The 27,835-nt window shown below is 42.7% G+C and overlaps 1 protein-coding gene across 1 annotated transcript; it reads right to left on the bottom strand.

Moving 5' to 3' along the window:
* Positions 1–18,878: 18,878 nt before the first annotated feature.
* On the bottom strand, positions 18,879–27,012 carry VMA21 (vacuolar ATPase assembly factor VMA21). The gene is made up of 3 exons (XM_003421222.4): positions 26,864–27,012; positions 21,535–21,644; positions 18,879–20,213 (listed from the first exon to the last, which is right to left on the bottom strand). Exons 1-3 carry the CDS (start codon positions 26,914–26,916, stop codon positions 20,071–20,073), a joined length of 306 nt encoding a protein of 101 aa, XP_003421270.1. The 5' UTR covers positions 26,917–27,012; the 3' UTR covers positions 18,879–20,070.
* Positions 27,013–27,835: the final 823 nt, after the last annotated feature.

Raw genomic sequence — 27,835 nt, 5'->3', positions numbered from 1 at the left:
AGTCAATTGGCAAAACAATTCTATTATGAAAATATTCTGCTTCCCACTTTGAAATGTGGCGTCTGGGGTCTTAAATGCTAACAAGCGGCCATCTAAGATGCATCAATTGGTCTCAACCCACCTGGAGCAAAGGAGAACGAAGAACACCAAGGTCACACGATAACTAAGAGCCCAAGAGACAGAAAGGGCCCCATGAACCAGAGACTTACATCATCCTGAGACCAGAAGAACTAGATGGTGCCCGGCCACAACCGATGACTGCCCTGACAGGGAGCACATCAGAGAACCCCTGAGGGAGCAGGAGAACAGTGGGATGCAGACCCCAAATTCTCATAAAAAGACCAGACTTAATGGTCTGACTGAGACTAGAGGAATCCTGGTGGTCATGGTTCCCAAACCTTCTGTTGGCCCAGGACAGGAACCATTCCCGAAGACACCTCATCAGACATGGAAGGGACTGGACAATGGGTTGGAGAGAGATGCTGATGAAGAGTGAGCTACTTGTATCAGGTGGACACTTGAGACTGTGTTGGCATCTCCTGTCTGGAGGGGAGATGGGAGGGTACAGAGGGTTAGAAACTGGCAAAACGGTCGCGAAAGGAGAGACTGGAAGAAGGGAGCGGGCTGACTCATTAGGGGGAGAGTAAGTGGGAGTATGGAGTAAGGTGTATATAAGCTTATATGTGACAGACTGACTTGATTTGTAAACTTTCACTTAAAGCACAATAAAAATTATTAAAAAAAAACACTCTGAGTTATACCTCTTTTAAACAAAAACCATGTCTCTGCTTTATTTTCCCCCCTCCCTATGGCTGAAAACATGGCAGAACAATGAGGACACTGAGACTTGTTTCTCAGCTCTCCAGCTGCTCCATCTCACTGAATGACACTCTTCTCCACTCAGTTGTCCAAGCAGAAACCTGGGGTCCTACTGGATTTGACTCTTTCCTCCAGCATTCAGCCCCTCAGCTGGATCTAACCACCTCCACTCCGTACAATGCCCTTGGTCTGAGCCATTAATTACACCATTTCTCTCCTGGATGACTGCGCTGGCCACTGGCCTCCCATTTGGTCTCCCTGACATCGCCTCTTACGCCTTCCCATCTAATCCAATCCAATCTTCTTTTATTTTTTAAAGTTTACACTTGGGACGGTATTATGAACTAAACTATGTCCCTGCACTGTCATTAAAGACACAAAGTAGGAAAATCCCACCTTCATTGTTAAATATGTGGTAAGAGTTAGCATGAATCCAATTCCCACCTGAAAGTGGACCTGGGCTTCACCTTCCCACATCTCCATTCCTTGCCATCAGTCACTTCTATGGCATTTCCTCTTTCTGACCTTAACAACCCAGAGTCAGACCTCACCCCCAGCTACCCGGAGCCAGGTCAAAACACACAAGTTAGAAGGACTCTGTCTTAGTTATCCAGCGCTGCTAGGATAGAAAGTGGGTGGCTTTAATAAAGAGAATTTTATTCTCTCACAGTCCAGTAGGCTGGAAGTCCGAATTCAAGGTGCCAGCTCCAGAGGAAAGCTTTCTCTCTCTCTAGGCTCTTGTCATCAGTCTTCCCCTGGTCTAGGAGCTTCTCAGGCTCAGGGACCCCAGGTTCAAAGGATGCTTTTGCTTCCAGCTCTTTTTTCTTGGTGATAGGAGGCCCCCCAAGTCTCTCTGCTCGCTTCTCTCTTTTATATCTCAAAAGAGATTGATTTAAGACACAATCTAATCTTGTAGATTGGTTCCTGGCTCATTAACATAACTGCTTCTAATCCTGCCTCATTAACATCATAGAGGTAGGATTTACAACACATAGGAAAATCACCTTAGATGACAAAATGGTGGACAATCACACAATACTGAGAACCGTGGCCTAGCGAAGTTGACACACATTTTGGGGGGACACAATTCAATTTATAGCAGACTCGGTCCTTCTTCATCAACTGCCCGTGCAGCCTTTGCCACCCAGTCATCCAGGGCTGAGCCTTCATTAAAAAATCGGACTTCACAGCCTTTCTCTGAATTAGCCACCCCAAGCTAAGTCAGAGTCTTATTGCCCCCGTGGGTTCATTAATTTTCTATAATGGCTCAGAAAATTCATGGAGACTACGTATACTTAAAAAAAAAAAACCTATACTTACAGTTACCCATTTCTTATAACCAGAAAGGATACAAATGAAGAGATTCATCAGGTGCAATCTGGGAGAGGACCAGACAAGTCTTCATTGTCCCCAGGGACATGCTACCCTCTCTGGTTCATGAGTGCTCTCGCTTATCTAGGAAACCCAACTGCTTTCGTGTTCAGAGCCTCTTATAAAAATGCATATGCATGATGCACCTCAGTGCATAGTCATGTTTGGTACTTCATTGCATATGTATCATCAACCAAATCAATGAATATGCGTGCTGACTGTATCATGCCCCCCTCCCCCTTTTCCTGAAGTTATCTGGCCAGGTGTGGTCTTTGGAAGGAGCCCTGATGACGCACTGGTTAAGCACCTGGCTGCTAACCAAAAGGTCAGCTGTTTGAAGCCACGAGGAGTTCCATGGGAGAAAGATTTGGCAGTTTGCTTCTGTTTTTTTTTTTTTTTCTTAAATTACAGCCTTGCAAACTCTATGGGACAGTTCCACAGCAATGGGTTTTTGGGTGGTCTTTGGGGATTCCCAGTACATTTGCAAGTGTTGCCTGGCTATTTTGCGAAACAAAGGCAGCTTGATTGCTGGCAAATCCCAAGGGTTATTTTCAGGAACCAGAGACAAAAGGCCAAATGGAGTTCTTTGTCCCACACAGTCCCCTAAAAAGATATGTTGAAATCCTAACCCCTGTAACTGTGAATGTGACTTTGGAGAAATAGGGTTTTTCTTTGAAGATGTTATCAGTTAAATCAAAAAGTCATCCCAAAGTAGGGTGGGTCCTATCCCTTCTGAGTGGCACCTTATAAAAGAGAATAGACATGGAAATAGAGTCAGGCACAGGGGGAAGATAGCATGGGAGGATCTTTCTACAAGCCAAGAAATGCCAAGAAATGCTCAGGGCTGCCAGAAGTTGAAAGAGACAAGGAATGATTTGCCCCTACAGCCAACTTCTAGCCTCCAAAACTGTGAGACAAAACATTCTTGATCTTTAAAGCCACTTTGTCTTACAGCATCCCTAGAAGACTAAGACAGGCAGATCCTGTTAGTTGCCTGTCCATTTGCTGCTCTCTCCCTTCCCTCCTAACATGAAACCTGCCCCTGAATCGGGAAAATGGATCAGCTCCCTAAGTCCATGGGATGGTTTAGAACTGGGCATGTGACCCACTTCTGACCAATGAGATTTAAGGAGGAAACTTCTGGGGAGTTTCTGGGAAAGAATATCCTTCCTGTTAAAAAGAGACTCACTTTAAACATTGTCATGTGATACATGATGCTTGGAGCCATGGCAGCCATCCTGCAACCATGAGGGCAAAGCAAATAGGTTTACAGAGAACCAATCTGAACTCACAACATGACCATGCTACTAACTAACCAATCCTGGAGCCCTGGTGGTACAGTGACTAAGAGCTCAGGCTGCTAACCAAAAGACTGGCAGTTGGAATCCACCAGCCCCTACTTGAAAACCCTATGGGGCAATTCTACTCTGTCCTATAGGGTCGCTATGAACCAGAATTGACTCGATGGAAACAGGTTTTGTTTTGTGTTTGGTTTGGAACGACTTACCTCTAACCCTTTTGTTATATGGCAGGGGTCAGCAAACTTTTTCTTAAAGAGGCAGACAGTAAATGTTTTAGGCTTTACAGGTTTTATGGTCTCTGTTGCAACTACTCAACCTTGCTATTGTAGTGTGAAAGCAGCCCTAGACAATATGTAAATGAATAGATGTGGTTATGTTCCAAGAAAACTTGGAACTTATGATTTTCATATATCACCCATATTATGATGATGATGATTTTTTAATCAATTTAAAAAATGTAAAAACCATCCTTAGCTTGCATGGGCCATACAAAAATTGGAGGTGGGCAAGACTTAGCCCACAACAGTTCATAGTCTGTCAATCCCTGTTATATGGAATAATAAAAACCCTTACCCTTCAGGTTTTTTTTTTTTTTTCTTTATGGCAAGGAAGGGATGTTTTCTTACTTGCAGCCAAGAGTATACTAACTGAAAAAAATTTTTTTCTTTTCTTTTCTTTTTTCTACTGTTTCTATTATGAAATATTTCAAATATACCAGAAAGCTCACAAAATAATACAACAGGCACCTATGCTCCACTACCCAGATTTAATAGATGTTAACATTTTACCACTTGCTTACTGAAAGTGAGAACAACTTGAAACACTTATTGATGAAGATCAAAGACCACAGCCTTCAGTGTGGATTATACCTCAACATAAAGAAAACAAAAATTCTCATAACTGAACCAAATAAGCAACATCATGATAAAGGGAGAAAAGATGGAAGTTGTCAAGGATTTCATTTTACTTGGATCCACAATCAAAGCTTATGGAAGTAGCAGTCAAGAAATCAAACGACGTATTGCATTGGGCAAATCTGCTTTTTGCAAAAGACCTCCTTAAAGTGTTGAAAAGCAAAGATGTCACTTTGAGGACTAAGGTGAGTCTGGCCAAAGCCGTGGTGTTTTCAATTGCCTCATATGCCTGCGAAAGCTGGACAATGAATAAGAAGACAAGAAAAATTGACACCTATGAATTACGGTGTTGGCGAAGAAAACTGATGCCTTTGAATTATAGTGTTGGCAAATAATATTGAATACACCATGGAATGCCAAAAGAACAAACAAATCTATCTTGGAAGAAGTACGGCCAGAATGCTTCTTAGAATCGAGGATGGTGAGACTTCAGCTCAAGTACTTTGGACATGTTGTCAGGAGGGATCAGTCCCTAGAGAACCACATCATGCTTGGTAAAGTAGAGGGTCATTGAAAAAGAGCAAGACCATCAAGGAGATGGATTGACACACTGGCTGCAACAATGGGCTCAGGCATAACAGCGATTGTGAGGATGGCACAGGACCGGGCAGTGTTTCGTTCTGTTGTGCATAGACTCGCTATGAGTTGGAACCAACTGGACAGCACCTAACAACAACAACATTTTACCCTACTTGTTTCAGATATCTCTTATTTTCTTAAAGAGATAAAACATAACAGCTGGAAGCCACACGCTGCTCCCTTACACCTCCCCCCACAGAGGCATCCCTTGCTGTGAGGTGGGTGTGGACCTTTCCATGCACCTGTGGGTTTTGTGTGTGCATATGTGTTTGATACTTCTACGTACTAATGCATTTTATGTGCTTTTACACTTCACATAGATGGCATTGCACTGCACATAGCCTTTTCAACTTACTCCCCCCCCCACCAATATTATCCATGTTGATACACATACAGCTGATTCAGTCACTTTTGCCATTGCCTCAATAAACCACAATTTCCCTCAACACTTCCCTATTGAGGGGAAGTTGATTGTTTTCCTCATGCCCAAGGAATCTTACATTGTGTTCACTGTAGCAGTTTGTATTGATAGTAAAATACTGGAAACACACAAGGAAAATAATAGAAGTTTAAAATAGTGGAAACTACTTCACATCCACTAGGATGACAGTTTACCATACTGTGGAGGCTTGCGTGTTGCTGTGATGCTGGAAGCTATGCCACTGGTGTTCAGATACCAGCAGGGTCAGCCAAGGAGGGGACAGGTTTCAGCTGAGCTTCCAGACTAAGACAGACTAGGAAGAAGGACCCGGCAGTCTACTTCTGAAAAGTATTAGCCAGTGAAAACCTTATGAATAACAGCAAAACATTGATATAGTGCCAGAAGATGAGCTCCCCAGGTTGGAAAGCACTCAAAAGATGACTGGCGAAGAGCTGCCTCCTCAAAGTAGAGTCAACCTTAATGACGTGGATGGAGTAAAGCTTTCAGGACCTTCATCTGCTGATGTGGCACGACTCAAAATAAGAAGAAACGGTGGCAAACATCCATTAATAATCAGAACCTGGAATGTACGAACCAGGAATCTAGGAAAAATGGAAATCAACAAAAATGAAATGGAACGCATAAACATTGATATCCTAGGCATTAGTGAGCTGAAATGGACTGGTATTGGCCATTTTGAATTGGACAATCACATAATCTACTATGCTGGGAATGACAACTTCTGCAAGGAAGACCAGTTAATGCAACTATTATTCAAATTTACACACCAACCACTAAGGCCAAAGATGAAGACATAGAAGATGTTTATCAGCTGCTGCAGTCTGAAAATGATCGAACATGCAATGAGGATGCATTGATGATTGGAAATGGAAAGTTGGAAGCAAAGAAGAAGGAATGGTCATTGGAAAGTAAAGCCTTGGTGATAGAAAAAATTCAGATCAAATGATAGAATTTTGCAAGACCTACGACTTCTCTATGGCAAATACCTTCTTTCACCAATATAAACGGTGACTATACACAGGGACCTCAGCAGATGGAACACACAGGAATCAAATTGACTACATCTGTGGAAAGAGATGATGGAAAAGCTCAATATCATCTGTCAGAACAAGGCCGGGGCCGACCGTGGAACAGACCAACAAATTGCTCATATGCAAGTTCAAGCTGAAACCAAAGAAATCCGAACAAGTCCACGAGAGCCAAAATATGACCTTGAGTATACCCCACCTGAATTTAGAAACCATCTCAAGAATAGATTTGATGCACTGAACACTAGTGACCGAAGACCAGACCAGTTGTGGAATGACATCAAGGACATCATACATGAAGAAAGCAAGAGGTCATTGAAAAGACAGGAAAGAAAGAAAAGACCAAGATGGATGTCAGAGGAGATTCTGAAACTTGCTCATGAATGTCGAGCAGCTAAAGCAAAAGGAAGAAATGATGAAGTAAAAGAACTGAACAGAAGATTTCAAAGGGTGGCACCAGAAGACAAAGTAAAGTGTTATAATGACATGTGCAAAGACATGGAGATAGAAAACCAAAAGGGAAGAACACGCACGGCTTTTCTCAAGCTGAAAGAACTGAGGAAAACATTCAAGCCTTGAGTCAGAATAGTGAAGGATTCTATGGGGAAAATATTAAACAATGCAGGAAGCATCAGAAGAAGATGGAAGGAATACACAGGGTTATTATACCAAAAAGAATTAGTCGATGTTCAACCATTTCAAGTGGTAGCATATGATCAGGAACCGATGGTACTAAAGGAAGAAGTCCAAGCTGCTCTGAAGGCATTGGCAAAAAAACAAGGCTCCAGGAATTGACGGAATATCAATTGAGATGTTTCAACAAACGGATGCAGCACTGGAGGTGCTCACTAGTCTATCCCAAGAAATATGGCAGACAGCTTCCTGGCCAACTGACTGGAAGAGATCCATATTTATGCCTATTCCCAAAAAAGGTGATCGAACCAAATGCGGAAATTATAGAATAATACCATTAATATCACACGCAAGCAAAATTTTGCTGAAGATCATTCAAGAACGGCTGAAGCAGTATATCGACAGGGAACTGCCAGAAATTCAGGTGGGTTTCAGAAGAGGACGTGGAACCAGGGATATCATTGTTGATGTCAGATGGATCCTGGCTGAAAGCAGAGAATACCAGAAGGATGTTTACCTGTGTTTTATTGACTATGCAAAGGCATTCGACTATGTGGATCACAACAAATTATTGATACCATTGTGAAGACTGGGAATTCCAGATCACTTAATTGTGCTCATGAGAAACCTTTACATAGATCAAGGTGCAGTTGTTCAGACAAAACAAGGGGATACCGATTGGTTTAAAGTCAGGAAAGGTGTGCGCCAGGGTTGTATTCTTTCACCATACCTATTCAATCTGTATGCTGAGCAAATAATCCAAGAATCTGGACCATATGAAGAAGGACGGGGCATCAGGATTGGAGGAAGACTCATTAACAACCTGTGTTATGCAGATGACACAACTTTGCTTGCTGAAAGTGAAGAGGACTTGAAGCACTTACTAATGAAGATCAAAGACCACAGCCTTCAGTATGGATTGCACCTCAACATAAAGAAAACAAAAATTCTCACAAGTGGACCAATGAGCAACATCATGATAAATGGAGAAAAGATCGAAGCTGTCAAGGATTTCATTTTCCTTGGATCCAAAATCAACAGCCATGGAAGCAGCAGTCAAGAAATCAAAAGATGCATTGCATTGGGCAAATCTGCTGCAAAGGACCTCTTTAAAGCATTGAAGAGCAAAGATGTCACCTTGAAAACTAAGGTGCGCCTGACTCAAGCCATGGTATTTTCAATCGCATCATATGCATGTGAAAGCTGGACAATGAATAAAGAAGACGGAAGAAGAATTGATGCCTTTGAATTGTGTTGTTGGTGAAGAATATCGAATATTCCAGGGACTGCCAAAAGAACGAACAAATCTGCCTTAGAAGAAGTACAACCAGAATGCTCCTTAGAAGCAAGGATGGTGAGACTGTGTCTTACATACTCTGGACATATTGTTGGGAGGGATGAGTCCCTGGAGAAGGACATCATGCTTGGCAAAGTACAGGGTCAGCGGAAAAGAGGAAGACCCTCAACGAGTTGGATTGACACAGTGGCTGCAACAATGAGCTCAAGCATAGCAACGATTATAAGGACGGCGCAGGACCGGGCAGTGTTTTGTTCTGTTGTGCATAGGGTCGCTATGAGTTAGATAGAACTTGATGGCACCTAACAACAACAACAGGATGAGTGTTATCAAAATTTTTTTTAAAGGAAAATAACAAGTGTTGGTGAGAATGCGGAGAAATTGAAACCCTCGTGTATCGTTGATGGGTAAAATGGTACAGGCACTTTAGAAAACAGTCTGGTGGTTGCTCAAAAAGCTAAATACAGAATTCCCATATCATCCAGAAATTCCATCCTAGGTATATACCCCAAGGATTTGAAAGCAGGGATGCAAGCAGGTACTTGTACAACAATGTTTACTTCAGAACTGTTCACAATAGACAAAAGGTGGAAACAACCCGTATGTCCATAAAAAGATGAATGGATGAACAAAATGTGATACACTCATACAATGGAATATTACTCAGCCATAAAGAGGAATGAAGTCCTGATATATGCTACAATGTGGCTGAACCTTGAAAACATTATGCTGAGTGAAATAAGTCAGTCACAAAAAGGACAAATATTGTATAATCTCACTTATATAAAATACCTAGAATAGGCAAATGCATAGAGGCAAGAGAAGATTAGCGGTCACCAGGGGCACGTAGCAGGGGGAATGGGCAGGTACTGCTGAAGAGGTGCTGAGTTTCTGTTCGGGGCGATGAAACAGTTTTGGAAAGAGATGGTGGCAATGTTTGCACAACGTGATGAACATAATTAATGTCACTGAAATGTGCACTTAAAATGGCTAAAACAGTAAAATGTTTCTTATATGTATTTTACCACACAAAAAAACAAAGAACAGTGAAAACAAAGTATCTTGTCACTTCTTCCCACTGTTGGTAAGGGGAGTTTTCTGGTAACACGGGTTTGATCATGTCCCTCTCCTGGTGAAAACTCTTTTTTTTTTTTTAATTACATTTTATTGTATTTTCAATGAAGATTTACACAGCAGTTTAGGTTCAAATTCAATAATTTCTACACAAGTTGTTCAGTGACACTGGTCACATTCTTTACAATGTGTGAACATTCTCATTATTTCCGTTCTTGTTGTTCCATTTCCGTTAACCTAGTTTCTCTGCCCTCTTGCATTTTCATCTTTGTTTTAAAGTAAGTGTTGACCATTTGATTTCATTACAGGTGATTTTTTAAAGAAGTACCGTACTTACAGGTGATAATCATTATTTTGTGAGCCAATTTGTTATTTAGCTACAAGGTGACCTCAGGAGTTAGTTTCAGTTCACGGTTTGATGAGTATCTCAGGGCAGTAGTCTCAGGGAGTCCGTCGGCCCCAACTAGTACAGTAAGTCTGGTTTTGTTTGTTTGTTTTTAGAAATTTGAGGTTCTGTTCCATATTTTTCTCCCATTCTATCAGGGTCCATCTATTGTGGCCCTGATCGTAAAGGTCAGTAGTTGGTAGCTGGGCACCATCTAGTTTTTCTGGTCTCAGGGTAGATGAGGCCATGGTTTGTGTAGATTATTTGTCCTGTAGACTAGTTTCTCCCTTAACTGGTAAAAACCTTTTGGTGCTTCCTTGTTGCCCAGTCTCCTGACCCTTGGCCCTGTGCTTTTGATCCTCGCTTCTTAATCCTTGCAGCTCTGCTCCTGCCATATTGAACTGCTTTCCATTCCTCAAATGCTCCAAGCTCCCTTCCACATTTGGGTCGTGCTTTTGGCCGAGCATAAAGCTCCCAAGGCGCTCTGTGTCCTGATCCTCCTACCTCCCAACCCCCGTCCCTCTCACCCTTGCTTCTCCAATATGACACCTCCTGCTCTGTCCCATGCCTGGAATGCCCTCCTCCCCAGCTCCACATCTACCCCCACTGCCCACCCCTTTGTTTTCCCCACCCAGATAGGTGTTCCCTCACCAATGAAGCCTTAGTGAGCTTCCCTTGACTTGGGAGAATCAACTCCCACGTGCCTCCAGCATACCACTTGCAGACATCTATTGGAGCACGTCTCAGAGAGGGCTGTCTGCACTTACTTACTACTTCTCCTCTCTAGTCTGGCAGCTACTTGACTTCAGGCACCATGTCCTTCAGGCCTCTCTCTTCCCCCAGCATTTAGCACATGGAAGACACTCGTTAAATATTTGATGAATTAATAACTGGATGATGCATAAAAAGTCTGATCTCTGCGGCATCAACCCCCAGAAAAAGGAACTCGAATTACGGTGCTTGGTATGTGACTGACAGAATCCAATCTAACCGAGTCTCCCATGTGGATATTTGAAACCAGCAAGGCCCCCGAAGCTTTGCTTTGGTAGAATGATTCAACCCATTTTTGTATTGCTCTAAGTTTTCCTAAAATTAATTTTAAACTATTCTGAAACATCAGTAATCGACTAAATTATTTACCTTTCTTTAGGCAGGCTTCTTTCCATGGTACATAAACCTCTAAAGAGAAGAAAATCCATACCTTTTAGGAAACAGGTTCACAAAAAGGATACCTAGACACTAACTGGTAGCGTAGTTCGGGGATCCAAGAGTTAATGTTGCTTCCAGAAGGTGATCGTTGGCTCCTTAGTTGCCAGAAGGATCTGGTGCAATGATTACACATTAGTGGTTTCATTTCCATTGACTTTGGGGAAAAGATGTTCTTAGTACTTTATACCAAAGAAAAAGTCATAAGTGGTGTTCCATGAAGTCAGGACACTAAATTTCTTGTGTCTCTTATGGAAATCAATCTTTCTGACATACAAGTATGACACCAATCTAAAAACGTCTTGTTTACCTGACAGCACTGCAGTCCAAGAGGTGCCATATAAAGGAATTTTAAAATTTTCTTAACTTACCCCTTTAAATCCCAGAGTTTATGCACTTGGACTGGAAATGCTTCTAAATATACTATGTACTTCTTAAGAGAATGACACAGAATTCTATTTAGCATTCTCTTATATCCCCAACATTATCCCCTGGACTTTGTGATGCGAAAGAGGCTACTGTGATGCCAAGAGGGTTGGCCTGGGAGTTGGAGAATTGAGTTGCCATCCCAGATTTTCCTTTTTTTTTTATTTTTTATTGTACATTACATGAAAGTTTACAGAGCAAATTAGTTTCCCACTCGATAGTTTGTAAATAAAGTGTTCCATGGCATTGGTTGTATTCCCCACAATGTGTCAGCACTCCCCCATTTCCACCCTAGTTTCCCCATTTCCTTTTGTCCTGATTTTCTACCGCTTCCTAGTTTTTTCTCATCTTTGCTTTGGGGCATATGTTGTCCTTTTGATCTTATATCATTGGTTGTCCTAAGGAGCTCAGTCCTCTCCAGTGTTATTGTTTATTTTATGGGCCTGTCTATGGTTTGACTGAAGGGTGGTCTCTGGGAATGGCTTCGTTTCCAGTTCAGACGGGCGTCTTAGGGCCATAGTCTCAGAGGTTCCTCCAGTCTCTCCATCCCGGCTCTTCCATGACTGACTGCTTCCCTTTTGTGGGACTCATCTGAACAATGAAGAGAAAGACTAGATGGTATTGAGATGGTTGTTTTCAGGTATCTGAAGTATTTATCAAGTTTCCAAGTACACATAATTGTGTCCGTATTTTACAAAAGGAATATAAACAGTTACACCCTGTGCCTTCTAGAATTTGGTAGGCTACAGAAGTATGAATTAAATAAAACACATATGACAATTGTCCTGTCAAAGACAAAAAATGCACTGCGCAATGTTAAAACAGGCAAGGTTGACTTTTATTCAAAGAAAGATGTTAGTAGGAAGGGGGAAAGAGCAATTAGAGGGCAAGGGCCATTGTAATGGGAGGGAGGGGACCATCACAAAGGGGAGAGAGACCAGAACTAAGTCTGAGTTCCTATTGCACTGAAGCAGAGAACTGAGAGCCTTGTAAAAGAAAGTTGGGGATATGGACCACTGGGATGCTAAGAGATGGGGGGTTGAGGGGTGCACAATAAGGGTTGGGCCCGAAGAGAGGAGAGAGAAAGGCTGGGAAGGTAAGGAAAATCCCTATACTAATGTTATTTAAACAGAGTAGATCATTAAGTCTGTCTCGTTCAGTTGCTCAAATAAACCCTCTCTGGAACATACCAAAGGGTGAGGGATTTTCTTAACAAAGGGCTCAGGTAAAACTCTGATTAAATAGTGCCATGACCTTTAGTTTAACAAGACCAGGGTTTTGTCGAAATAATAAGCAAACTGTGTCTCATCGGTAGGTCTTATTTTTTAAGACCCAAACTTCTAGATTTTTCTTCCCGGGGATGGGCTCATTTAGTACTCTGGAAAACAATAGTCTCAACACTCTTGTCACTCTGAATATCTACAAGTGCAGACAGATAATTAATATATGTCCATAGGGGGATTTGCAACCACAAACTACATGTGAAAATTGTTCCAAAGTGCAAAACAAACCCCCTAAACCCCTTCCAGAGACAATGACGATTAACAATGGATTCAGTGGAAAATTACTTTGTTGCAGTCAATGCCTGAAGTTCTGCCAGAATAGGAGAGAATCAACAAAATAATAGTGTCGGGCTAGATTGAATCCACAGGCCATATTATAGAAGAGGTACTTAATGAGATAGGCAAAGGATGCTGCTTGCTCACCAGGTGAATTAATAAAAGACCCTTTGACCAAGATTTCCATAACAATGCTCTAATTTTCTCAAGGAGAATTTGCTCCAGTGGTGAGTCACTGCCCTTTTCCTGGCATTATTCTAATGACATGAGATAGAAGAAAAGGTCACAATTTAGATCAATGCCATCTTTGCCCGACAGAGCGGGTGAGTCACCAAATGAAATGAACGCTGAAGCACAGTTATCATTTTTGCTGTATATCCGTTCCCCCGATACACTCTACGCACACCACCTTCAGTGAGGTATTTCAGGATAGTGGTTGCTAGGTTTCAGCCCCATTCAAAGCCCTTCATTTCAGCATGGACAAGAAATGGGGAAACTTCTCAAGATAAGAATATTAAATTCACCGTGAGGCACTCAAAGGGCTCAGATGCCTGTATGTTGACTCTGACCACGTAGTAACTGACATAAAATACAAAAACAAAAGTAAGTCAGAGCTACAAGAACTTTGGAAATCATCTCAGCCCCTCTCCTTAGAGAAACTGACATTCAGAAAAGGAAAGGACTGGCCCAAGACCACACATTTGGTGGCAAGATAGGACCAGATCTTCCTTGACCAATGTGCTTCCCAAGCATTAGGTATTCATGAGACACATACTTAGTTTTTGGCTTTAGGTTTTTACAAAATGTTTCTTATTACTTGTAATGGGAAGGAGTGACCAAGATGACCTTTAAAAAAAGATTAAACTTGTTCAGATTTCCAATCTTTTCTAAAATATTAATTATAAAATTATGCTATCATTTTCATTTAAGATCTTTTAGAACTCAAACATTCTGGAATAGGAAGTACAACATAGTCCATTGAGCCAGTGTACAAGGAAGACTCTGATAGTCTCAGAAATACACTAAACATTCTTTAGAACATGAAGGAAAACCACTTTAACCCAAAGAAACTGTTAGTACAGAGAGATGTCATTAAGCATCAAAAACTACATTGCATGCTCATAATGAAAATAATTAAATATTCAATATACCAATGCTTATTTGATTCAAATAATTACATGTGTTTTAACATGTGACCAGGGATCAAGAAGCTTGTTCCTCGAGTTCCATGTGACAATTAAAACATCTGTTGCTCCTGGTGAGAGGCGTCCTGCTGCAACAGCCACCCCAATGGTCTGAAGGGGGGGAGTGATTAGAACCCAGCCAGCAGTGCCTCGGGAGACAGGCCTGGTGATCTGCTTCCAAAATGTCACAGCCTGGAAAACCCTATGGAGCAGTTCTATTGTGTAACACGTGGGGTCGCCACTAGTCGGAATCCACTCAAGTAGGCAACTAAGAACCATTTGTTCTATCCATTCCCTCAGGGCAGCTGGTTTTAACTGTTGGGAGGGGAGCATCTACAAAGTTGCTAGAATGTGACAACTGCTCTCCAACCTAATTCCTCCCAGGCCTGTATTTTCTAAAAAAGATTCATCTCAGTGCATCTTTAGAGGGCTAGCGTAAGCAGTGAGGAGACAGGGATTTGGGACAGGGGAGGCATCCTATTAACAGAGCCGAATAGGGCAGATATGCCTAGGAAACCATTTCCGGTTTTCTCCATTACTTTCTTTCCTTTTGAAACCACCAAATTACCTCCTAGGTTTTCCCTATCTGTAAAGGCCACAAAAATGAGGATTCCAGGTAAGGGCCAGGTATCACTGGAGCAGCAGTGGCCATTTCTATGCACGGCTAAGTTGTTTCCAAGTTGGTCATTGCCTGTGCTAAACTTCTCCTTTAACATAATCTACTAGCAGTGAAGCCGTCTGAGGATGGATCTGCAAGGGTACGGTGATTTCAATGGAACCTTCAACACAGCATCGCACAGGGTCTGCCTTTGGCGAATAAAGCGGGTGCCCCCTTGAGGATTTATGCAAGCATCTTCAAGTCCAGCATTAAAAGAGGGAAAATGCTAACTCTTGCAGCAGTTCTCAGTTCTGGCTGCACGTCAGATACAGATAAGAGATTTCCAGGTCCCGCTCCCAGAGGTTCGGATTGGTTAACTTTTAGAATTGCTGCTGTATGGTTTCTGCAAGGTCCTTGTTGTGTAGGATTTTAGAAATTAACAGTTTATGCATGACAAACCCAAGTATCTATTAATTTCTCAAAATCCTACACATAAACTCGTTTAGTTTATTGCAAGGTAGTTATGGCAAGGCATATAAGACCTCACAACATTCATCCAGAACCGGAGAATCAGAACTCACAATTGCAATTACAGTGTTAGTTCAACGGTTAGGGTCCACATCTTTAGATTTCACGCTTTTGAGCAGAGTTACCTTATAGCCACGGTCCGAGGTTGAAGGCGGGGGAGGGGAGGCTCTCAGCAGGCTCTTGGTGTTTGCCTCTGTACGGTCGCTATGGGTCAGAATCGACTCCATGGCAACGAGTTGGGTTTTTTTTTTTTGTATTCTCTCAGTGAGAAAGCAGAAATTCAGTGTTTACATGTGAAATTCTCACTTTGGCCTCACACAGTAAGGGCTAGTGTGACGCCAAAAACTAGTATGCTATGTCATTTCTCCAGGCTTAGAGATTAGACGATTGTCACATTTTTCTTTTCTTCAAGGTTAGAGATTAGGAAGGTTGTTTAGACTTATGACCTAAGGACAGTTTATAAAGATTAACTATGCTATGTTTTCTTTTATCACAGCATGTCGGGTCAAAGTCAACTTATAGGTTGTTTACCACATTGTTCACATGCTTCTGGGTCTAAATTCAGAAATTTTCTAAGTAACTTTCTCATGGCTTATGTTAGAGAGCCTTACAAAAGTATACGTATTTCTAAGTTCTTATCACGAGTGATTATGCAGGCGCATTTTGAAAGCATCACAGTGACTTCTATCTTATGGGTTTTGATGGCATTATAGAAACATACAGAACAGTCATTAGCTGTCCCTGAGGTCCCTGGACATTTTATAATCTGTAACCATATATTCTTATACTGCAAGGCCTCAAATCTGTTAGAAGTGGATTGCAGTTGGGAGCAAGGACTCACTGGAGTCCTCAGCAGCACAGAAAGGAGCTGGAGTGGAATCAACACCACACGGGAGGCCACGGGTCCTTGGTTATGATGGGGTGGCCTGCTGGACATCACCACAAGTACGTCTCAACCTTTCTCACTCCTTTAAGTATTTAAAGCCTATCCACCCCCCTACCCCCAGCCCACCCCAGACAAGTGTGACCAGGCTTTGCTGTCTCACCTCCCTCACAGACGCCCCCAACCAGTCTAACAACTCACACGTACTTACTGCATAGAGGTTTACTCTTGGCGGCTCTGTACATATTCTACATGGTATAAACAGAGAGGCAGACAAATTCATAAAAAAGAGATGCTAATAAACATACTATTAATTGAATCAAGACACATCAAAGTGACATTACGAACACTTTTAATGACACCAGATGGCTAATTTATACAAATTACAGGCTAGAATCTAATGAGTACAAAACCCATTCAGATAACGGTTAGAAAAGCATCATTTACAAAGGTAAATCGGATTCAAGAACTCAAGCCCGCCATTTTGCTAATTACACATAGCTTTAAATGCAGCGCACCTAAAACGTCCCCCTAGTCAGGGCACTATTCATACTACAGCATACCCAACAACTCTAGTGATTTCAAGTTTCTAATACTTCCAGCATCGTTGTCGAGACATCTCGTTAACAGGTTCACTATGCAAAACTCAAATGAGAATGTGTGACTGTTCTTTGCAAACTGTAAGGTGCTGTGCAGATATAGTTAGCTATTGCTATCATTACTGTTCGGTGAGATTTCCCTGAATTTGGGAGAAAGGAAGACTAGTCTGTATAACTGACAAATATGACTTAGAGAACATCTTTAAAAGAATGCAGATAGTACTTCAAGTACACGTAGCAACAAAACAGGCAAGAAAAGTGTGGCCAGAAGTGATGTTAAGTAGAGGAATTCCACACTGCCTTTTGATGACTCCTATATAAGGGGCTAAGTCATTTATAGTACATGTTAATATTTATCTTTAGCTTCCCCAAATCCCTGAAAATAATTTTTTTAAGGTGACTCTTTCTCTGTAAAAACGAAGAAGAAATCTCACCAAGTTACTAACGTGCTGCTTCAGCCCAGCTTTTGTAAAAACGATCTACATTTAGGAGTCTGAATTCATCAAGTTGTACTACTCTCGTGGGCTACACAGAGCACCTGACAGCCGAGAACTCTGCTGCTGACCTGAGGCCAGGGACAAACCCTGTGCTCTATCCAATGGGCCTAGCAAGTCTACAACTTCACTTGAGCATAATGAAACCATGAACATGAACTTGTCTGGAGACTAGAAATAATCAGCCTCAACCAAACCAAACCCACCGCCATTGAGTTGATTCCGACCCACAGTGACCCCAGAAGAGAGCAGATCTGCCCCATCAAGTTTCCAAAGAGCAGCTGGTGGATTTGAACTGTCGGCCTTTTGATGAGCAGCCCTGTCACTTAACCACTGTGCCACCAGGGCTCGAAATCCATAATAGGTAAGTGTAAAACATGATATAAATCCTTTGCTTTACGTACCTTCAGCTTTAATCTTTCTTCGGGTACACCTTATCTGTGTAACTCTTTTTACTGGCCTCCTTGGGACACTAGCTATAGATATAAATTTATATGGAAACGGAAAACAAATACCAAACAAGCCAATCATTGCTTTTGGCTAAGCTGATGAGATTCTGATAAGAACATTCTCATGTTAAATTATTACTATGTATTTCTGTTAGGTTGCCATGAAAAATGACAAAAGTTTTTTTATGGAGGCTTACATTTCCTCAGTAATAACTCAAAACTGCATTCTACTATGACATGTAAAATGATATCCATTTGAAGAGCTAATGACATCAGATGCATTTTCAGCAGACTGTTCATTTTTCAGCACAATGGGGAAAAAGAGTACATTCTGGGGGGCAAAATGGGACGTGAGGAAAGTTCTGTTATGGTCAACAGTGCTCATTGGCAGCTCATACCGACACTGCAAGTTCCACCTCCTAATTCAGGTTATTCTTTACAAACAATTTTCAACCAATAGTGAATATATTCCTCACATTTATAAGGGCTCGAACTGTAGCTTTCCTTTCTATACAACATGAAGTATGTACACCGTGCAAGAGAAAACCAGTGAAACATCTTGAAAAATAAATCTATTTGTTAAATACCATATGCTATTTAATATAGTTAAGAATAGCAGCGAACTAGTGAGTTAACAGTTAAAACCGTAGGAAAAAACTAACTGGTTTGAAAACAAGCCTACTTTGTAATAATTTGAAGTATCGACCCTAGCACCCAATCCTAACTTTCAGAGCCTTGGTACTTATTACCAAGAGGAAATTCCAACTGCTTTTACATGCATTCCTAGTTTAAATACTTGCAGAAAAAAAATACTCTCATCACTGTCTACTCAGCAAATGTTTGAAACCAACCAAAATAATCCAACATTGGACATTATTATTTTACAAGTCCAAGAAAAAATGTGGCATTGTATAGAAAACAAATGAGAGGGCAATTCTAAGCATGACAGGGCATCTGAAGAGGGGATGTCCAGAAATCTACCATTCACTCAAACACCATTTATTAAAATCGTAGTCTTTTTTAGAAAACATCTTACATTTATAACAAATGCTTAAAGACATTTAAACTGTAAGCAACATTTAACTATAAGAAAAACAGTCCTACAATAGTCGTATTCATCTTTTATTGTTCTTGACAATCAAACACAAATGCCTACTTGATGTTCATGCCTAAGCATCACTATTCCTCTAGTCCAGTTCCACCAAAAGAATAAATGATAAGGGAGAACAAATATACGGGTGCTGGCAAACACGTAAGAGATGTCTAGTTAAAAGATTAATGGTAGAATGTGGTTTACTAGAAAGCAGGCAAAGTAATCACTAACCTGAGAAACTGCAAATGGTTGTCAGGGAAAAGTTGGCAGAATGTGAACTTACACCAAACTTTTACTGTCTACTGAAGCAGCATTAAGAAATGGCTCTCAAAACATAGGATACAAGCCAAAATAGTGGTTATCTCCAGGTGACAAAATTATGGAAAATTCTAATTCTCTTCACATTTTATTATGCGTTTTTCTATTTTCTACAGTAAACATGTATTATGAAAGAAAACATTTTGGAGGCTTGTTTTTAGAGCACACATAAAAACCCACATAAGTAGTACCAAATGGCTGGAAAAAATAGACTAAGGATAGGACCTCAAGGATTATCTAACCATACAGATCTGTGACTTGCTTTGCTCTCTATATCCTTCAATAAAACAAGTCCTTTTATCATGAATGGTCTGATGTAGACTAGTTTACCCATAAAATAATGTAAAAAAAGAATCCCACTGACCAGGGAATTATACTTTATGCAGAATTCCTCAGTGGCATTCAGATTAATTCCAGTGTGTACAATTTAAACATTTTGTAAGAAATCTAAAATAACAAAATCCAATGACCTGGCATTTTTCCTGAGTTAGGAAAGTGTTCCAGTGTAAAATGAAGCTTCAATTTCCTTCTCTGTATCAATCTTAATATTTCCAGAGAAGTACCACGCAAAACCAAGTAAAAGACAAAATGCTGTAAAACACACTGTTGTAAGATAACATTTTTACCAGAATTACGTGGAACTAATTCAACATACTATTTGGAACTAATTTAACTTTTCTAAATTCTCATCTGCAAATTAAAGACACATACAGTTAAAATTGATTATTACAAACCACTGTATTACAAAGATCAACTTTTACACTAGTCAAACATGACTCCTTAGGATTGATTTTAACATGTTCTTCCAATTTTATTATAATCATCACTGCCCCCAGAAGCATTTTCATTTTGAAAAATCAACTGAACGTTATCAGAAGGTGGTGTTCTCTTTAATCTTGTTTGCCTTCACGCCACTGTCGTGAGCCTTCGTTCCACGCCACGTACAGGAACAGGGCCAGCACCACGTGGACAGCAACCACTGCCACAATAGCGGCATAAAAATAGCTGTCCCGACTGGACATGCCCAAGGCGCCTACAAGGGAAAAAGGTTTTCATTTTATTCCAAATTTTACCAAAATACAAAAACCAAAGCCTACTACATTTTATTAGCTATATATTTATCTAGTCAGGAGCCTGGGTGGTGCAAGTGGTTTGCAATTGGCTGCTAACCATTAGGTAGGTGGTTTGAACCCACGCAGTGACTCTGCAGAAGAAAGGCCTGGCCATCTGCTTCCATAAAGATTACGGCCAAGAAAACCCAACGGAGCAGGTCTCCTCTGTAACACACGGCATCGCCATAAGTTGTGGGCCAACCTGATGACTCGTTGCCAAACCTGTTGCCATTGAGTCAATTCCGACTCATAGCCACCCTGTAGCACAGAGTAGAACTGTCGCATAGAGTTTCCAAGGAGCGCCTGGTGGATCTTAACTGCCAACCTTTCGGTTAGCAGCCGCAGCTCTTAACCACTATGCCACCAGGGTTTCCAACCTGATGACAGCTAACAACATTTACCTAGTCAGGCAATTAAAAAGTGAATACTTGTGAGTGGTGATCAACCAAGTACCTACTCAAGGACATGAGTATCTTCTATATACTAACAACATTATTTTGAAAGGAAACTGTAATTATAACTTCATCTAAAGACTTCAGCAACAAAAAGGGAACTTCATTTTCTCTTCCTTCCAATGTCTGTCACCAAAGGTTGGTTGTTAGCTGCTGCTGAGTCAACTCCAACTCATGATGACCCCACGCACACGGGAACAAACCGGTGCCCAGTCCTGTGCCATCCCCATAATGGGTTCTGGATTGCAGTTGTGATCCATAGAATCATCACTGGCTCATCTTTGAAAGTAGATCACTAGGCCTTTTTTCCTAGTTCCTCTTAGTCTGGAAGTGCTCAGAAACCTGTTCAGCATCACAGCAACAAGCCAGCCTCCACTGACAGATGGGTGGTGGCTGTGCATGAGATACACTGGCCAGGAATCGAACCCAGGTCTCCCACGTGGAAGGTGAAAATTTTACCACTGCCCCCACCCAAGGTATACTAAAACCCAAATTTCACTTCCTGTACCAGCCAAGCCCTGCTCTCAAAGGGATACCGAAAGAAATGATTTGCAATCAATTTCACAGAAAACCATAAACAAATAAGACATCAAGCAGAAATAACTGCGAGTGATGAAAAGTACGTTTCCTGAAGTTAAGACTCATCGTGAGCAGTATTTTTGGAAAAGCAAAAACAGTTGGAAGAAACGAAATAGACTACCCAGTTTGCAATTATGAAAAAAAAAAAAGCACAGGATCTTAAGTAAATATATTGAGGGGAAAATGTCTTATTTTATGGGTCTAGAGTTACCTTCAAAAACGTATGATTTAGTCGTGAAATATAACCCGATAGGAACTGTAATCATCAAGGCGGTGAAGAACAGGAGCGTCTTCAGGGTAGATGCTAATGAACTTTCACTCCTGGAATAAATTAGACAAAGAAAATCAGCACCTGCTGGGCCGTTCCTGAGCATCCCTGTGTGCAGGCGTTCTAGGCAGCCACAGGCAAGACTCTGAACCGTGGTCCCTGCCTCGGAAGCAGTGGCCACAGGAGGACAAGTCCAGCCAGGGACTCGAACTGGAAGATCCCAGAGCCCTAACTGGGGATCACACCGCCACCACCACCTCTAAGAGGCTGTCATTAAGATCCAGTGAGCGAATGAGTGTGGAAGTGGCTCCTGACCTCCAAAGCATGATAAAAAAATGTACAAATCATAATTACAGATTTTATAACCCTAGAGGTGTGGGAGAAGATACATAGAAAACAACTAATGAATGTTCACAAAGGATCGCCACCAACAAGACCCGATGGATACGGGTCAACGAGACCCGAGAGCCTAAGGAGAAGCAGCAGCCCGGAACAACCCAGATGCAGCTGCAGCCAGCAGACTTCAAAGGCCTGCATAATTAGTAGCTGGAGTAGCTAAAACTGAGGCTCCACCTAAGAAAACGGACACATTAAAGCTTGATGTAAACGTTTTCTATTTGGTAAATTCTGTCTACTGACTATTTTAAAATCAAACACATATTCCAATGAAAAAAGTTTTCTTCTAAAAGCAGTACGATTATCCTTAAGAATGCAATAAAGCTTTTCGAATTACTTAAAGGAAAAGAAATCTGATAAGCTGCTACTTAAAACATTAGCTATATACTGACGGAGCAGGAGAGCAATGGGATGCAGACCTCGAATTCTCATAAAAAGACCAGACTTAATGATCTGACTGAGAGTGGAAAGACGCCAGAGGTCATGGTCCCCAGACCTTCTGTTAGCCCAAGACAGAAACCATTCCCGACGCCAACTCTTCAGACAGGGACCGGACTGGACTACAAGATAGAAAATGATATTGGTGAGCAGTGAGTTTCTATAGGGTCGCTATGAGTCGGAATTGACTCGATGGCAGTGGGTTTTTTGGTTTTGGAGTTTCTTGGCTGAAGTATACACATGAGACTATGTGGGCAGGGGACTGAGGCTGGTTGAATGGACAAAGGGAATACAGGGGGGAGAGAAGGAGCGTGCTGTCTCATTAGTGGGAGAGCAACTAGGAGTATATGGCAAGGTGTCTATAAATTTTTGTATGAGAGACTGGTTTGTAAACTTTCACTTAAAGGACAATAAAAATTAAAAAAAAAACATTAGCAATATAAACATCAACATAACAGTACAAAGAAACAAAACTGGGTAACATAAAAATGTTCAATAACAGGAAAATGATTTTTAAAACCGAATCAAACCTGTTGCTGTCGAGTCCACTCCAACTCATAGCGACCTTATAGGACACAGTGGAACTGCCCCATAGGGTTTCCAAGGCTGTGATCTTTAAGGAAACCGGCTGCCACATCTTTCTCCCGTGAAGCTGCTGGTGGGTTTGAGACGCTGACTTTTTGGTTGGCAGCTGAGTGCTTAACCACTGTGCCACCAGGGCTCCCTATACTATCCCAATTATGTTCAAAATATGTGCACACAAAAAAAAGACTAGATAAAGTACATAACTAAAGTTATTTTTCCTGTTTTCAAAATTGTCCTTAATGTTGTTTTTACTGACTTTTCATTAAGTAAATGTGTACGTTAGCAGCTGTTCTAGACCGTGCTACAAACAAGCCACGCTACTGAATGTGCAGCTTGGAGACACTGCCAGAAACCTTGGACACATGCCCACAGCTTGCCTCATACATTATAAAAGCAGCAAGCCCCAGAACTACAATCACTTAGTTTAAGGTTCCTTTAAAAGAAAAAAGCAAGCAGCCTCAGACTACCTTAACACACTTCTAACCATATCCCCATAGTTAACACTTGAGCTTGTTCTCTTTCTAGTAATCCTCAACTGGAGGCACCACTGAAGTTTTCATCTGTATCCTTAGGAAGGAGGCAGCCCAGCCTCCAAGGGCCAGAAAAAATAGCCTCTCTTCCATGCACCTTTCCTGATATATGGCCAGCTGGACCAAACCGTCCTCTGCTCTGGGATCCGACTGCATTTAGTTCATACCTGTTAGCCCTGGTGGTGCCGTGGTTAAGAACCCAGCTGCTAACCAAAAGGTTGCCAGTTCGAATCCACCAGCCACTCCTTGGAAATCCTATGGGACAGTTCTACTCTGTCCTATAGGGTCACTATGAGTCAGAATTGACTCAGCAGCATCAGATCGGGTTTATTACAACACTTAATGGAACAGCCTGTTTCCTAGATAGTCCGGCACATTTCTCTGTACCCACAGTGAACCCAGGCTACAGTTATTAAAACTGGGTATACGATTAGCTTGGAGGGTTCTGGCAGCCCAGAAAAGGGAACATCTCAACTTTTTATCAATGGTCTCCAAACTTTTTTGACTCAATAAAACTTCTGACCATCGGTTAAAAAAAAAATTTTTTTTTTAAATACACAACCCAATATAACCAAACCAGTTGTCATCAAGTCAATTCCCACTCATGGCAACCCCATACGTGTCAGGGTAGAATTGTGCTCCACAGCATTTTCAAAGGCTGCTTTTTTACAAGTAGATTACCTGGTCTGTCTTCCAAGGTGCCTCTGGGTGGACTGGAACCTCCAAATTCTCAGTTAGGAGCTGAGCTTGTTAACTGTCTGTACTACCCCAATATAGACATGGAGCCCTGGTGGCACAGTGGTTAAGAGCTCGGCTGCGAACCGAAAGGTCAGCAGTTCAAACCCACCAGCCGCTCCTTGGAAACCCTATAGGGCAGTTCTACTCTCTCCTATAGGCTCACCATGAGCTGGAATCAACAGGTTTGGTGGGGTTTTTTTTTTTGGTTTTAAAATAGACATCAAATTTTTTATAAATTATCTACATTCTACTGACACACTCTTTACAACATAAAACACACACAAAAATAGATACTACAAAGGATGAGATTAAAAGTACGTTGAAGTTAATAAATGGAAGTTCTATTTTCTTTTAGTACTTCAATGGATCTTTGCAGATCACTGAATTACACAGCCCTCATCTAATAAACACAAGCCCCCTCACTCTCGGAAGACACCTACTGTTCCCTAGCACTAAAATTTTGGAGGGATTTATTGTGTAACTCTTCCTGAAGAACATGACCATCTCCAGCAGCAATTCTCGAAAACATATAAAAAGTCACCATATGACCACTTCTTTGATGGACCACCCAACAAAGCACAGGACCTTCGTGTTTCTAAGGTGAGTTCAAGGATGTGTTTCAGGTATTCGAGTTTCAGATTATCTAACTTGATAAAGGGACAAAGTTTAGATAATCTATAGAAAAGGAGGATTAACAAATTATCTTTAGATTATCCCTGTTGAATACGTATTATCTGGCCCAGATTTTGGAAAAAGGCTTATTATTGAAGAGCTGATATATCATAAAACAATTTTAAACAGCATCAACCTTTCCTTTTGTACATGTTAATTTCTAGCCCCCATGCACTCAGCATACCATATCAATCTGTAGCCTATTTTCTTTCAATTCCCTCTCACTCCTGTTTTTACCTTAACCTTCAAAAACTTTGACTATTTTTCTGGGTTATGGCTGTTGCCATGTGCCATCGAGTAGATTCCAACCCTATAGTGCAGAGTAGAACTGACTCATAGGGTTTTCTGGGCTGTAATCTTCATAGAAGGCACCTTGGTGGCACTGTGGATAAGCAAGCGCTGGGCTGCTAACCGAAAGATTGGCCAGTTCGAACCCACCAGCTTCTCTGCGGCAGAAAGATATGACCATTTCCGTAAAGATTACAGCCTCGAAAACCCTGTGGGGCACCCACCGGTGATGAATTTTTATGGGAGCCGGTCTCCAGGTCTCTTCTAAGTGCTTAACCATTGTGCCACCAGGACTCCTTCATTTTTCCGGATTATAATTTCACAAATATGGGACTAGGTATAAAGGCAACCTAAGTGCACAAGCTTTTGAAAACTAGGAAACTTCCTCTCACTTTTATAGGCCATTTCCAGTCTCAGCTCACTACAGCTGGTGGCTCTACAGGAACAAAGCTGCTTGGGTAGGACTGGTGATTTATTCTCGAAACAAAGCAACTGATGCAAGTAATTGATTTCCTCTGTGTGTCTCCAATTCAGTATTATTGAGACTTGTTAGAAATGAGGACAGCGAAAGGCCAGAATTAAAGCTGGCCTCACACAAAGGACAAAATTCAGGTTGAGGCTTTTTGTGCCCCCACTCTTACCACCACCTAGAGTTCATCCACTTCACATCAACTTCTGCAGTGAATGCTGAGCAGAGGGAGATTACCACGCTCCCTTTTGTGGCAAGTAAGATTTAAGATGGGAATTCTTTTTTCAACTGCAAGTAGATTTCCATTGCAAATTCCATCAGAAAGCACTACGATCAATCTGGTAAAGCTACTGTATTCCAACCTTACGTACTGAAAAAAATTGGCTGGTATCCTCATAATAGTGGAAAAAATACCCAGGTCGGCATTGTGAGGGAGTGAAAAGATGATAGAACTCCAAAGATCAGGGGCTTTGGAGTCAGCGGGCCTGGTCAAATGCCAGCTTCACCACTTACCAATTGTATGGCCCAACTTTGTGATCTTGGGCAAGTTACTTATCCTGACTCTCAACATCACCACCTTTGAAATCGGGAAATGAAGCAGTTTCTTAATTCGGAGGCTGGCTCTAAAGTGCCTACACTGAACCTGGCACAAAGGAGGTCGTCCCATCAATGGTGGCCAACCCCTCCCCACTCCCCAGCCTACCTGCTCTCCCACCAAATTCCTACTCTCAGCCCCCGGCCTACAGGCTCCCCAAGGGAAGCAGTGTCCCCCCAGCCGCTGCCCCTACTCCTTTCCATCTGCACTCCTACAACCAACAGTCACCAAGCCCCTATGAGGCAGGCCCTGCAGGGGAGGAGGAGGAGGCGAAGCAGGCCAGGTTCCTATACTCAGGGAGCTCTCCCTGGAGTGAAGACAGAGTGCAAGGTCGCACCACAGACAGGGAGAGGAAGCACAGGACGGGGGCTGGAGCTGCAGGCCCGCGACTCAGCCGCCTCGCCCCCCGCGCCCCAGCCCCGTTCCCGATCGCGGGACCAGCCTCCCGTGCGGACGCCAATCCAGCCAGCCCCTTTGAGGTCCCCGGCCCGCAGCCGCCCCAAGGGCCAGGCTGGCCGCCGGCCGCGGGCAGCCGGCCTCCCCACGGCCCGCTCGGGGTACCTGAAGTCGGGCGGCTGCAGGGCATTCAGCGCCGCTTTGTCCAAGCGCTCCATGGCGGCACCACGCCAGCAAGGCTAGAGGGCGGGGCGGTGAGGCTCCTGGCGCGCTCTGTCCGCGGGCGGAAGACAGGGCAACCTGGCCGGCCGGAAGTGCCTGCCGGCGGGGCCGCGGCGCAGGCGCGGCGCGACGAGGGGACGCAGGGCGCGGCGCAGGCGCTCACGTGACTTACCGACCTGGGCGGTGCGGCGTGCGGCCTGCCAGGGGCGGCCTGCGCTCGAGGAGCAGGCCTGGCGAGTGGCCTAGCCACTCCACGTTGAGCCGGGCCTTGCCGCGCAGCATGGTCCTCTGGGGCCGGCGGCGCGGGCGCCGCCCCCCGAGCGCGCACAACCAGCTCTGGTCCCCGCCGTCCTGGCCCTTCTCTCCAAGCTGTGGCAGGGACGCGACCAGGCCCGACAAGGCACAAGTAAGGACGACCAGACGGACGACTGCGGTGCTAGGCAACTAAGCAGTTTCCGACAACAGCAACAACACAAAAAGAGAAATGCACATTATTCTCTCAGCCCTCGAGCAAACGCTTAGCTCAGTAATAATTACCCGCTGTGGACCTCCAGCCGCAGGAAGCAGGGAGGAATTAGCTTAACACTCACCCTCGATCTTAAAACTAGAGACTGTCAGAGCTGAAAGAGCCCTTGCTGAAAGTGCTGAGAGGGCTGAGAGTGACTGTTCTGGGCCCGATGCCGGTGACCCCAACTTCCACTTAAAGTTACAAACATTTTGCAGCTGCTCAGAAAGCAGCCAATGAGACAACAGAGACTCAAATAGTAAGGACAGATGGGCTTGTCTGGCTTCGAGAGAGGTCTAAACGAAAAGGGTGCGTAAGCCTAGGGTCAGGCTTGACAAAATTAGGCTGCCACTGGCTGCTACCAAGAGGACAGCCCATACATGGTCAATGCCTGGACAAGGCAGCTGACC

Source organism: Loxodonta africana, chromosome X, assembly GCF_030014295.1.
Source record: "Loxodonta africana isolate mLoxAfr1 chromosome X, mLoxAfr1.hap2, whole genome shotgun sequence".
NCBI lineage: Eukaryota > Metazoa > Chordata > Mammalia > Proboscidea > Elephantidae > Loxodonta > Loxodonta africana.
This window is presented reverse-complemented; position numbering and strand designations above follow the sequence as displayed.